Genomic DNA, 12,902 nt, shown 5'->3' with positions numbered 1-12,902 from the left:
CTGCCTCATCGGTGCTTCTCTCCCCGCCCGGACGATTGCGAAGAACTCGTGAATAGTTGAGGGTATCCACCACGACAACCCAGTGGACTGGACAGGAGAGAACCTGCCCCCGTCGTGGGAGTGTTGTCTTGCCAAAGGAGAACCTTCAAGCGACTTGAGATGGATACAAAGACTGATAGATGAACCATGATCAACTCTATCTGGTTGTGGTACGCTTAAAGAAAAAACCCAAAACAAAAAGAAAAGTCAGAGCGCCCCCTCGCAGTCAACTGCCTAAACTTATGCCAAGGTGGATCACTAACCTTCCACTATACCCAGTATGGCCATCTCCACAGATGGAGCCCGCCATGCTTTGTTCTTCTTGTAGTTGACAGGCGCCCAGTGTGTCTCCGCCCGCGCCACGGTGGGCTGGTCGGATTGGACCGGGCACCACAAATATGGGGGACATCCACGATCAAGATGGCCGACCATTGGAGCGCGGACCATTTTGTTTACCACTCTCTCTACTACTCCCCGTTCTGCAATCAATAGAGGTACCACTTGGCAAAAGTTCAAGACCTGCAGAGGGGGGAAAAGAGAAAGCCCAGGATGATTTGATCAATATATGGAAATACCACGTTGAAAAGGGTCCGTTCCCTCAAGTGATGCGGCTCCTGCAATAAAGCGCGGCAGATTGAACTGCACGCGCTCTTCGAGATCGACATATCAGATGGGGGCGTCAGGGGTTTCTCGATGGGGATCCGCCCACCATCTATTGATTCATCTCCCAGAACGGAGGATGATCTGCAATTGAAATGAACGGTTCGTGGTCAGCACGGCTCATACCGTCGTGCGCTGTGCGCAACCTTTTACCCCAGGAAGATTGCTCCAAGTGGGATATTCCCCTTGGCCCGTTTGTACCTGATTTCCCTTTACACTTCCACCTGACCGCATCCATCAAGTCTATTGGGTCCATTGGGATGGAATCTCTGGTGGATGCTGGAGCCCAAGGTATCGGTTGGGCCAAAATTGAGTAGCGATTGTGCCGCCTAGCCGTCGCCTGGTATCTCGCTGTCGGTGCGGCTCTCTCGGGCCAACAGAGAGAGTATAAGTACATATGCACACTGGGCCCGACTGCAGGTTGTAGCACACAATGTGAAGCATCAATTGGGGGGGGGAGGGCTGTTCCCAGGGGCCGTGGCTGCAGAGATGTCACGTCCACACCCAAGATCCAAATCCCCAGACGTCCAGGAGTGTAGTAGGACAGGAAAGGGCTCGTGTCGAGTCGGTCGACGGTGCGCAACAGGATCATATTGACCCCAAACCGACCTACCGGTCCCGCTCTCCACACGAGAGACTGACGGGGCCAAGTGAGCCTGCCGGGCTTGGACCTTCAGCCAAGGTCCCCGATCCCCATCTGTCAGATCCCCGAAGATCATGATCAGGGCACATGGCAATGAAATCTGGTATCAATGATCCCGAGTGTTTGGTTCCAAAGGAGTTCTCGAACAAGATCTCGCTGTCGTTCAAGTCAGGGACATCCATCATGACCCACGAAAGGACAATTAGTGAACGCTAGTCACATTGAGAGACTCGAGTCTCATTCCCTATCCAGGACACCAGCAAGTGGATCTTTTTTTTCTTCTTTTCTCTCTCTCTCTCTTCAACGTTAAATTTCAAAAAAAAAATTATTCTCCCATCATCCCTTTTTAGAGGTAAAAAGGGGAATAGCGTTCTTCCCTGTGCCGTCTGACGGCGGGCCCAATTCAGCCCAGTGTGCATCCTGTAGGGTGATCCCTTTTCTTTTTTTTGTACTTTATTCCCCCCCCCCCCCCTTCTTTACGTTTCTCGCGTTCTCCGCACCGATGGTCTTTCATCCAAAGCGCCAAGCTTCTCGGACATCCAGGTCTGATTCCGAGAGAGGACTAGACAGTCAATGATTGTCGACTCTAGTGAGAAAGATCCTCACTAGTGGTGAATCCCCCGTTTCCCTAACTTTAAAAAAAAAAACCTGAAACCATTCAAACCCGCCCGTCGCGGCGCTTGGATCCGCCGCCACATGTTCTTTTTCGGGAAGACTATTGAATGACGAAGACTGGGCCGGTGGGTAACGATCGACCGCTACGTGGCCAGCCCCCCTTTTCCTCTTCTCAAACGCCTTTTGATTTGATCCTCTTTCCAGGGAAGGGGGTTTAGAGCTTGCCGTTTGCAGTGCTGGACGATGGCACTGAGCTCCGGGGAGAAAAAACGCTTGAATCCCGTGATCATGAACCTAAACACGCCTCAGTGGGGACAAAGTCGACCAGTGGAAATGAGATGCGTCCTTTACGCACCCGTTCGCATTCTGCTGGACAGCATGGTAGTTTCCTCGATGGGGGTCTATCAATGAACAAGAACACGAATTGAGAAAGGTGTTTGAAGAACGGGAGGATGGCTCCACTTCTGCTCGATATTTTGGCATCCCAAGGCGTCTGGAGCCTCTGTGCAGAGGCTCGCAGGAGAAGGTCTAGAGAGGAAGAATTTGGAATTTACCTAAGCAAGCCGCCGCCACCGTAGATGGCAAACTGCTGCCTGCCCCCGCCGTCCTGACGGAGGGCAAACTTTAACTATACACTCGTTGCCCTCGAGTGCGAGTCAGGACCAGGTGCACTGCAAGCAGAGCACACGCAGCACTGAGTCAGCCTTCACAAGGATCCCCTTTTTTTCTTTTGGCACCGAGACGGATGGAGTGGCGGGGATTCATGGTGTCCCCATCTTCATTTCAATTGACCATCAGGGTGCACCATGACATGCTGGCAGAGTGTACTAGAGAAATGACTAGCGTCAAGGTCCACACACACACATACCACCGGGGCCGCCTGAGTCTCCCGCCAAACCTTCCACACGGACATTCTCCGTCGCTGAACGATCGATCGCCATTGCATCTCTCCGCATCTCCACTTCGACACCATGGGCCCCTGGATCTTGGATCACGAGAGGGTGTTTGGCAATCACGCAAAGGACCCAAACATCAGTAGTCATCACTAGCTGGCAATTTCCACAGAGAAACCCACAGATTCGGAAACGGTGGGCTCTGGAACCCACGGAACCGGCGAGATGACACCCAATATGGAATATGTGCTCGGTGCTATCCGTGGATCTGCAGGAGACGGGACTTTTTTTCTTGGTCAGTGGTCCGCTCGTCTTGGCTTTTCCCCTTGGGTCCTGCCAAAGGTTGCTTGCTCACTCACGCTATCTCTCTCTTTCTCTCTCGCTCTGACCTAGCTATCAGTCGACCTAGGGTCTCACTATCGTGGTCACCAAACTCGAGTTCTTTTGAATCAGAGTTTGAGTCTGTCGACTGAAAATTCAGGACTCTACACGATTCAGATGCATATCACGAGGACTTGGTGGGTCAGACCATGACCGGAGTCCATCTGGTCGTCCACCTGTCCCTCATCCTATAACTCCTCAACTCTCATGCCCCAACTCCAAGTCAGGTCAAGCTGTCTTTTCGGGTCCATGCTTCTCAGTGAAAATCGGTCGATCCCCAACCCACAAATCGCGTGCGTCGCGGAATGAGCCTCTTTTGATTGGTCGGCGGAGCTGAACTGCTCCCAGGGTCACGGGCCCTGGGGGATCCCCCCCCCTTTATTCTCCGGCAGTTGAACCCCCCTTCCATCATCATCAAGCTGGGCGCAATAGAGGTGTCCAATGTTGCTGTGGACCCGTACCATGAACCAAGCGGCCAAAGGTGGCGTTCCAGGAATTGTAACCTATCCATCACCATGATCACGGCGAGGTCAGAATCAACAGGAGCGTGATCACCGGTGAATAGCCACGCGAGAGACCCACGACTCTGACGAAGATTAAATTTCGTTTCCATGTCCTCGGATCGACCTCTCTGCCCCCCGATCCCCTTTCGAGATCAGGCTCTGATGCTTCAAAAACCAGTCTGGAGCGGACGAGCGGACGACCACATTCACAGGTGGTCGGTGACTGGACATGTAGACGCACATCCGCGAAGCCGGAAGTGCGCCCGTGAGCCAGGCGCCCAGTCTTGGAGAATCCTCCCACTTTCTCTGTCTCTCTCTCTCTCTCACTGTAATCCATCGTCAAGTCCAGCGAGGGGGATTTCCGGACCTGTGTACGTCAACAACACAGAACCGCTACTGGGTCTCTACCTTGTCGTTTACAACTCTCCTTCCAAGGGACGTGGATTGGACAAGACGCTCTGGCTCAGGTGCCCCCCCCCCTCCCCCCCCCCCCCCATGCTCAGAGGGGCGTTGATTTGCCATCGTCTCCCTGCACTGGACTCCTGCCCCGTCTGACGGGTCCCATGTCCAATAGTGCGCTGTGCACGAACGTATGTCTCGACTTTGAACACCATGAGCGGTTTCCCCCAAGGTCCTTGCCGACTTGACAAGCCAGTGAACACGGTAGAACCACGAGCAAGTCAAAGAGGTGATCCTCCGATCATCCCGACAAACGTCCGTGAATTATGGGGCTTTCCAAAAGGGACCTTTTTTTTGAACGGTGGAGACTGTTTCAGACCCATGTGTCTTTCGAACTCGAACTCCCTCTCCCCCTAGGAACCTGAAGAAGTATATTGTGGGTGATTGGTGATTGCTCCTGGGTCACGGTTTGAGGGGGACAAAGACTGGATCAGATGATCAAAAGGGAGTCCATTCGAGCCCCTCAGTGTATGGGGCCAACGCGTTTGAACCGGAGAGCCACCAACTTCATGACTCTAATACTGTAGGAAGCCTTTCCACCAGCCACGCTCCCGTTCTAGCTTGGTCCCATCCACGACAGATGGCCAAACTTGAGAGGCATACAATCCAACCTAGTTTGATACCACCAGTGCAGTACATGACTTGATCCACGCGTGTGTCCGAGTCCAGTACCGGTGCGGGCTCCTCCTCCCCTCTCGCTGTCCCTCTCCTCTTTCGACGGACCCTTTCTTGGGGATCCACTCCCGCCAAGATCCCCTCCCCCGGGCGGCATTCACTACGGACTCTACCGTTGCTTTCTGGCATTGTTCTCCCCTTAGTCTCGTGGGATTTCCAAAATGGTCTTTACAGAGTCAACTCCCATCACCCCAGAAAAGAGGGAAGGGGGAGAAAGACGAAGCAAAAAAAAAAAAAAAAAAAAAAAAAAGGGGGGGGTTAGGGGAGGAGGAAGTTTTCACTGTCTTGGTAAGGTTGTATTCATAGCGGAGACGGGGCAGCGCCCTATCAACTGGAGGAATGGTTCTTTGTTGTTGCTTTGTTTTTTGGTGTCCTCCCAGTGCGAGTGTACGTGTGTATGGTATCCTCCCGTGGAGGTTGATATCGAGGTGGGAGGGCACTGTACTCGGTACCGCCTTTGTGTTAACAGGACTGAAATTGGATGAGTCGCTGGGATCATCCCATGTAGTATATACAGTACATGCATTGATCAGATAGGACTGGTGCAGTGCTGTGGCTATCGATGTTCTAGTTTTGTTGGTTTATAGTATCGACGGACGGAGATATATACGGGAGCAGTCTTATACGTAGTAGTCTACCATGTACATCACTCCTGACCTCTGCCATGATGTTGGACCCGGCACTCTTGGACTAAAACAGACGGATGGGAACCTCATCAGATCAATGATCCACCAGACTTGATTAGTCGAGCCCGTGAACCCATCGCTCGATAGTTGGGGTTTACCTTGGCTGCGCTGTCACCAAGGGTACACACTGTCAGGACCCGACCCTCGATCACGTGCAATCGAGATGGGGACTTCAATTTCTGTAAAAAGATCCAGTCACTGGACCATGAAGGTTTGAACTTTTCAAAGGACCCTCATCAGCCCATCGTCAATATGTAGAACCGATCCCAGAACCTACCTAAATCCTTTGTGCATACATTTCCAAGTTCCCCGGGCACCGAACAACACGCCAGACCACTTGAAGCCAAAGCATGTTGATATTCCTATTCCTACCTTGGAAACCTTGGAAGTGCCTAGAGCTCCCAGACCATCGTCCGGGTCCAGTCCAGTCTAGTCCCAATGGACCTCCAAATCAGCACCCACACCCACCATCGACCATCTGCACCGGATGGATCAAATGGATTCCTTGATGTACGGCACTACCTAATCCTGTACTGCAGGAACGAACCCTTCAAAGGCAAGGGGAGGGTGGGTGGTGAACAGAAGATGAAAATGAACCATGACACGTATGTCTCACTTTTGAACCGTTGAAAAAAAAAAAAAACAAAAACAAAGAAGATCCCATCAGCCAAGATCCTTCGCCAGGCCCGGAGTGAGCCGGATAGGCATACATGAAACTAGTGTTGACGAAAAGGGAAAAAGAAACGAATGGGGGGAAAGAAAAAAGAAAAAAAGAAAAAAGCACACATCCACCCATCCACACACACACACACACATCCACCCCCCCCAAAAAGGGGGTCGATCCATGACAAGGCACTAGCTAGTAGCTATCTGTAGATCAAAATCAGATGGTTGCTGATGGATTCATATCTATACATGCGTGCTGTCCTATTTTGTTGGTTTGGAGGGAGAGGGATAATCTATCTTGAATACTTACCGAGATCTATAATCTATACGTGGTATGTAGCCCGATGAACTGGACGGTGCTTGGAGGACTACAGTACTAAAATGTACCAGGGGTTCGACGGTGTGTGTTTCTTTCCCTTGGGGTTTTTTTCTTTTTTTTTTAATCCTTCCCTTTTCAAGGGATCCGGTCGGTCCTGTGGTAGCAAACTTTTTTGGTCCTGATCAAGCCCCACACTCGACAGAAAAGGCCTAAGCTTGATGTTCGCACGGGAGCGGTGGAGACCCAGATGAATATCATGAATGGGTAAAGACAACCGCCCAGACCGAAGAGTAAAAAGAAAACAAGAAAAAAGAAAAGAAAAACTACAGTACATGATAAGAATCCCCCCCCCCCCCGGTTTTCTCTCTCTCCCTCCCCAAAAAGGCAGAACTCAAATAATAAAACGAAGGGGGAAAAAAAACAAAAAAAAAGACAAAAAGGAAACGCCACGCTCAAACTAAAAATCACGACATCAAAATCCACCCTTCAAAGGGTCGTTTAGAAAGCCTTGAATGGATTAGTGACTGGATCGACTGGACAGCCATGACAGACACCCGTCGCATGTCAAAAAAAAAAGGATAGCGCAAAAGTCAATATTTTGCCCTTGGTCTTTTCACATAAAAAGGAACCCCCTACTATTGTACTGTAGATAGGCGCCTGCCTAGATATGCAACCTACAGTACATCTACATGCACGGTCGGGGAAAGCTGGACGAGAATATTCTCTCGTGTTTGTTTGATTCATGCCGACTCTCGACTAGGATGCAGAGCGTCGAGTGTGGACAGAACTATTGGGAAAAACCTGCAGAGTTTGTGCAGCCTCGACCTACCACTGCCTATTAGGCAGTGTCTAGTAGAGTGGGGGGAGGAGGAAGAATTGGCAGATCGGCCAATTGATAGGGCCGTTCGATCTCATTCTTTCCATTCTTTGCATCATGCAATATATTTCGTTGGATGCAAAAGAGGTACAGTATACTAATTGGTACCATTTGGAAAATGAACATGTCTGCCACTGTGTCTCTGAAAAAGTTCGTCAATATACACGAGCACACGTACAGATCTTTTTCTACGTCCCCAAAAAAGAGAGAGAAGAGGAAAAGAAAGCAAATAACCAATGAATGAAGAGTAGACCTTGTCAGGCCCAATGAGAATAAACAGTCTGGTAGAATCTCACATTCTCGGACCTGTCAAGGGCATCACTTTGGTAGTTCACACTTGAACTGGGAATCTTTTACAAGATTGGAGTGACGTACAGTACGTCGATGCGCTTGCCCTCCTCCTCGAATTGAGCTCGTTGGGCTCCCAGAACGCCGGCTACTATCTCTTTGATTTCGGTTTTTTTGCCTACACACCCTTTTAGTTTCCCGAGGAACAAAGGGAGAGAGAGAGAGTGGGGGAGGGAGAAAAAAAAGAAAAGAAAACGATTCCCAAAAAGGGGGGAGGATGTGGGGCTCGATAAGGTGACAACATTGCGAGCAAAACTCAAAATCATCCACCATAAAGGCGGTCAAGGAGGATCACTACGCCTGATATGGATTCATATAGACGAGATTTCAAAAAGTCAGTACGCCTTTTGTTCTTTTCTTTTCTTTTCTTTTTTTTTTTTTTGGTATTCCTGACCAACTGACTACAGTGAGGATCACAACTTGAGCATCTCATCGTGTCTACCAAGATCATACACAGACAGCAGGCTGGATGACCTGGCGTGAGCACTACTGCCGAGGGATGTGGATGTTATGCAGTACTCGGCTGCCGGTACTGTGCTCCGATGTAGAAAGCCAGTCCACATACAATCCGTGGATGGAATTCCTGCAGTTATCCAAGTCAACGCAGATGGGGCGTTGAGTCCACCAGTGCCCAACGGGAGAGAGATGGAAGATGGAGACCGAGATAGAGAAGAACAGAGAGGGTGAGGTTACATCGGCCTTTGACCCGCACGCTTTGTCAGGCAGACAGGTTGTGGTTATTTCGAGACAAATTGAATTTTCTTTGTTGGGAGTACCGCGGATCGGCTCGGATGTACTGTAGGTATTCATTCTGGCTCCATGACTGGACCCATCTGGGTGGGTCAAAGGCTTGCCTCGCCACTTTTTCCATGTCACCCTGCGGGATGCTGGGCGCGAGATATCACGACCCGAGAAGAATGATCATTGTGAGGTTGAGTGTATACTCTATCTGTATACTGAGTATCTGGATATATATTTGCACTTTCGTGAATATCATGACTGGGGCAGAATGTCTCATGTCCAGTAACGAATCGGTCAGTCGAGGACGTTAGGGTCCCTTGGTACACGTACATTCGACCGCGGAGGGGGGAGGGTCTGTGCTTGGCGGTGTCCACTACGGCAGATCGCCCGCGATTATCCTCTTCACTGGAAAAGGTTGACGACTCCCTGCGCATCACCGTTTGAGATTGATGTGATATTCCCATTTGAGTAATCTGCACTCCCTCAGTTGATCCTTTTTCTCACTGGATCCAAAGAAGCGACACGCAGGGTCCTGCATGTGCCCCAAGGCAGCATTCCGGAAGGTTAGGACAAGGCAGACACCATATCGTCTTTGCCCTGAGCGGGACGGTCCATATCAATTACGCAAATTGGACCCGAGAATAGGTAAGCGTACAACGATGCTAGTCTTTCCCCCCCCCGCCTGTTTTCCTGCAGACCCGGCCACATTTGATCTGACCCCCTCCATAAAATCGGGGGGACAAGGGAGAGACAGAGAAGATGCGATTGTGCGGATGAGCAACCTCGGCGTCGTATCCAAGAATACTAGATCCAACGCACCCCTCCGCCATGGTCGACGACTCGGCCATTTCCCATTCGGGATAAAGCACACACCGGGCCACATCTGAGTATCGCTCAACGGGGCGAGGGGAGCATGTTCGATGACGGAGCACTGTCCATTTCAAGCGCCTTTCGTGATTCTTCACATGGAAAATCCCCACGGTCGAGTGGGCGCTGGATCTGAAACGAGTGGGATCCCCCTTACCCGTGGGAAAGAAGCTAACCAATGGGGTAAATTGGAAAACCTATCCCGTGGACGTGAGAGGTGTTCTGCTCTCTTCTGTGCTCCATTCAGGGCAAGTGGGGTGGAGAAAGACACACGATGGAGCATGTGCGGCGCTTGCCCCGTTCTGTCCATAGGCTGTGAGTCCGTCGGTCGCTCTCCGCCGGGTGACTCCACTGCGGCGTTCTTCGTGATGGGTTTCCATGATCGATGCAGGCTTTTGCAGCGGATCAGTCGACTTGTCGGATACTTTGATCTGGACTCTATGGTTGGCAGTGACTGCAAGTCAAGGGACTATCAAACTGGAACGCCTCTGATCTGTGTGGATGAAATTTGACTAGACCTGAGCACCCCAGATATAGTCTTGCAAACAAGATAAGTGTCCGCAAACTCTTTGGCAATGAGGTCGGGAGACTGGAAGAAGGGAGAGAGTCTCGGGGGAGGGGGAGACAAGGGCACGTGGGAAGACGAGAAAGGAAAGGGTCTGCTGGTTTACCGTTACATTCGGCTGGGACACACCCGACTGCCGTCCAGTGTCGACCCCGATACCGATACCGGACTTCCGGACTGCTCTGGTCTCCTCGTCATGCCAAGTCATCAGCGTGATACTAGTTCTGCCCCTTTGTCGCCGTTATAGCCCCCATCCCAGTTCATTTACTTTAGCGAAATACACCAGGCTTTTTGGAAGCTATGGAACCCGAGGAATCCCCGAGAGAGAAGAGGAGAGAGAGAGGAGATCAGGGCCTGTCCGTTGAAGGTAAAAGGATATCTCCATGGTAGCTGTGGCCCCTCCACGGGGGGAAGGCAAACCCCCACGTGAACGTGAATGGTTACTTCAAGCCACCAAAACCTTCATTCGTCGCCTTCGGAGGTGTGTTCCCGTGGGACAAGAGTAAGAGCATGGAGATTCGTGTGGATGGAAGAAGACCCCTGGAGGAACTCTTGCACTCTCCATCCAACAACAATTGGAGAATCTCATGGCACATCGGAATCCGAACGACCTCCTACCGCAGGACTGTTCACAGTACATATGTATCAATGCACGTAAACGGCAGTCGGCAGATAGTCGATAGCCGAGCTTGGCGTCGAGGGATTCGGCCAATCACCACCACTCCTCCTCTTGCGCTCTCTCCCAGGAGCTGACGCGTGCAACGGTCCCAATCTATTGGGCCCAGTTGAACTGAGCGCGGAGAACTTTGGGTCACATTCGACGGGACGGGAGTTCTGGCAGATCCATCGCCCTAATCCTTGTCCGTGGACGGCAAATACGTGCATGAATGCATGTCCAATTGTACTGTGGTTTACGGTCCCGGGTGTCCAGGGTATACCTCGGTGAGACCGACAAGCCACTGATGTTCTGAGTTCCGCCTCGTGCTTGGTGAAATGTGGCATGGAGCAAAAAGCAATCTCGAGTGACGCAGGATGGCTGAGATCAGACTACAGTACATCCATTGCAGATGGCCGTGTGCACCGCTCACGTCACGACCGGAGCGGAGGGCGCCGTTGAGAAATGGGGGTGTACATGTGCAGCGCATCCAGGAGACTGCGAGGGTCTCTCGGTCGAGAAGGTCGTCATATTTTCCAATAATGAATTGATAATGCCATGTCGACGAGACGAGTGGCGATTGACCTTCTCTCGACGTTGTCGCCGCCCCCACTCCCGTTCATGTCACCACCATCGCTCCCGCTGCGCCGCTTGGATCAGAGGCAGATTCGATCCCGCGGTCGTATATTGACATGATGAACTCGAAGGAGGCGGGATGGCGGGAGTCTTACTATTTTTGTCCCCAGAGCTTATCGCATTGATCGGCATCGCGCATTGACTGACAAAGAGGAGAGTGCCCTGCCCAGAAGCACAGTCCAACTCTCTCTCTCTCTCTCTCTCTCTCTCTCTCTCTCTCTCTCTCTCTCTCTCTACCATGCAGGATCTGTTGTAACAGGACTATCTGTGAGGTCCCTCGGTACACACCCACAACATATCATTTTGAAGGAATCAAAAGAGGGCCCGGACGACCAAGGGAACGGTTGGTCACGTACAGAGGAGGTCCATGGGCAGGTCCACCCCACCTCACGTTGGATTTTGAATATCCAGGGTGGCTTTTTGGGTCCGCAGTATTCAGTCCCAAGGTCCTCCAGCCCTGATACGGAATATTCGACATCAGAGAACTGGACATGGATTCCACTGGACATAGATTCCTCTTGCAATGTGCTTGTTAGCGGATACTTCGGCAGCCATTCGCAGTCGTTGTACAGTAATGCCTCGAGGATCACACTGAAGCCCGAATCCATCCCCCGTGGAAGGGACAGCTCACTCAAGCCATGGTGGTGGCCGGTGGACCAATGAGGGTAGGTGTCGTGAAGGCTTGGCCCAAGCCCATGACGTAGAGGGCGTTGCGCCAATTACATCCTCGAATCACTCTCATTGGAGGTCAATCCATGGATTCATCTAATGTGGAAAGAGCGGAACTCCCCGCAAAAGCTCCTCTTAGGGACTAGTGTCCACATGCCAGGGCGCTAGGTCCCGAACAGGGCCCTTGCTATTTGACAATTTCAGGATAGGGTTGCCTAACTGTTTCTGATCAAAAAGTCAGTCACCGTCCTGTGGGATCTTGAGGCGGGAACTTGACGAAGATCCCAGCGTACGTAATCCGATGGTTCAACCACAAAGGGTTCCCCGCCCTTGTTTCTCTCTATGGCTGCTTAAAACACTGCCACACTCACCTTCGGGTTAGATCCCCAAGGGGGTTCCAATCTGAAACTGCCGGTAGACCTTGCAGAACGGATCATACCTCTGTTTCGGGGTAAAAGGCATACTGCTTTAGGGAAGAGCCCCTGACCCATGCGAATGCGGACCCCAAGAAGGTGTAGAACCGTTGAAATTAGGGAGGCGCGCAGTGGTGACCGCTTCGACAGCCTCTCATCTGTGATTTCGGATCCTGTCAAAACAGGCACCGGGAATGCTTTTCCTTTGAATTGGGTTTATCTCTTTTCTTCCCCACTCTCCCACGCAAGATCTCCAAGCGGTCATTGGTTCCGGCTCGTCCTGGCGCTTCTTTTTCCATCTTGTGCTTCTCCGACAATTACCCTGGCCACTAGCGCGGGCTCGTTGCGGAGGAACATTATTGCCAATAACAGTATGGTCGGGATCCCGAAGATCCAATCATTCCACATCCCACGAAACCTTGTTCCCTTCAGAAAAAAAAAAGAGAGGAGAGAGAGAGAGAGAGAGAGAGAGAGAGCTTGTGTGTATGATTATCTATCTGGACGATCTTTTTTGCCTCTTTTGGTCTGAGAGATCTCCAATATTTGGAGTCGTCTTCGGCGATCATCACCCCCATCCAGCCAATTATCGCTT

At 51.3% G+C, this 12,902-nt stretch overlaps 2 protein-coding genes across 2 annotated transcripts; one reads left to right on the top strand and one right to left on the bottom strand.

Annotated features, from left to right (window-relative positions):
- Window positions 1-297: 297 nt before the first annotated feature.
- Window positions 298-486, bottom strand: POX_a01598 (uncharacterized protein; the record flags this gene model as incomplete). Its single annotated transcript, XM_050110524.1, has 1 exon — window positions 298-486. One exon carries the CDS (start codon window positions 484-486, stop codon window positions 298-300), a length of 189 nt encoding a protein of 62 aa, XP_049974292.1.
- An 8,984-nt stretch (window positions 487-9,470) lies between these two features.
- Window positions 9,471-9,884, top strand: POX_a01596 (uncharacterized protein; the record flags this gene model as incomplete). The annotated part of the gene is made up of 1 exon (XM_050110523.1): window positions 9,471-9,884. One exon carries the CDS (start codon window positions 9,471-9,473, stop codon window positions 9,882-9,884), a length of 414 nt encoding a protein of 137 aa, XP_049974291.1.
- Between the last annotated feature and the right edge of the window lie 3,018 nt (window positions 9,885-12,902).

This window comes from Penicillium oxalicum, chromosome I (genome assembly GCF_001723175.1).
Source record: "Penicillium oxalicum strain HP7-1 chromosome I, whole genome shotgun sequence".
NCBI classification, from domain to species: Eukaryota; Fungi; Ascomycota; class Eurotiomycetes; order Eurotiales; family Aspergillaceae; genus Penicillium; species Penicillium oxalicum.
Note: the sequence above shows the minus strand (reverse complement) of the source record. Positions and strands in the feature narration are given on the sequence as shown.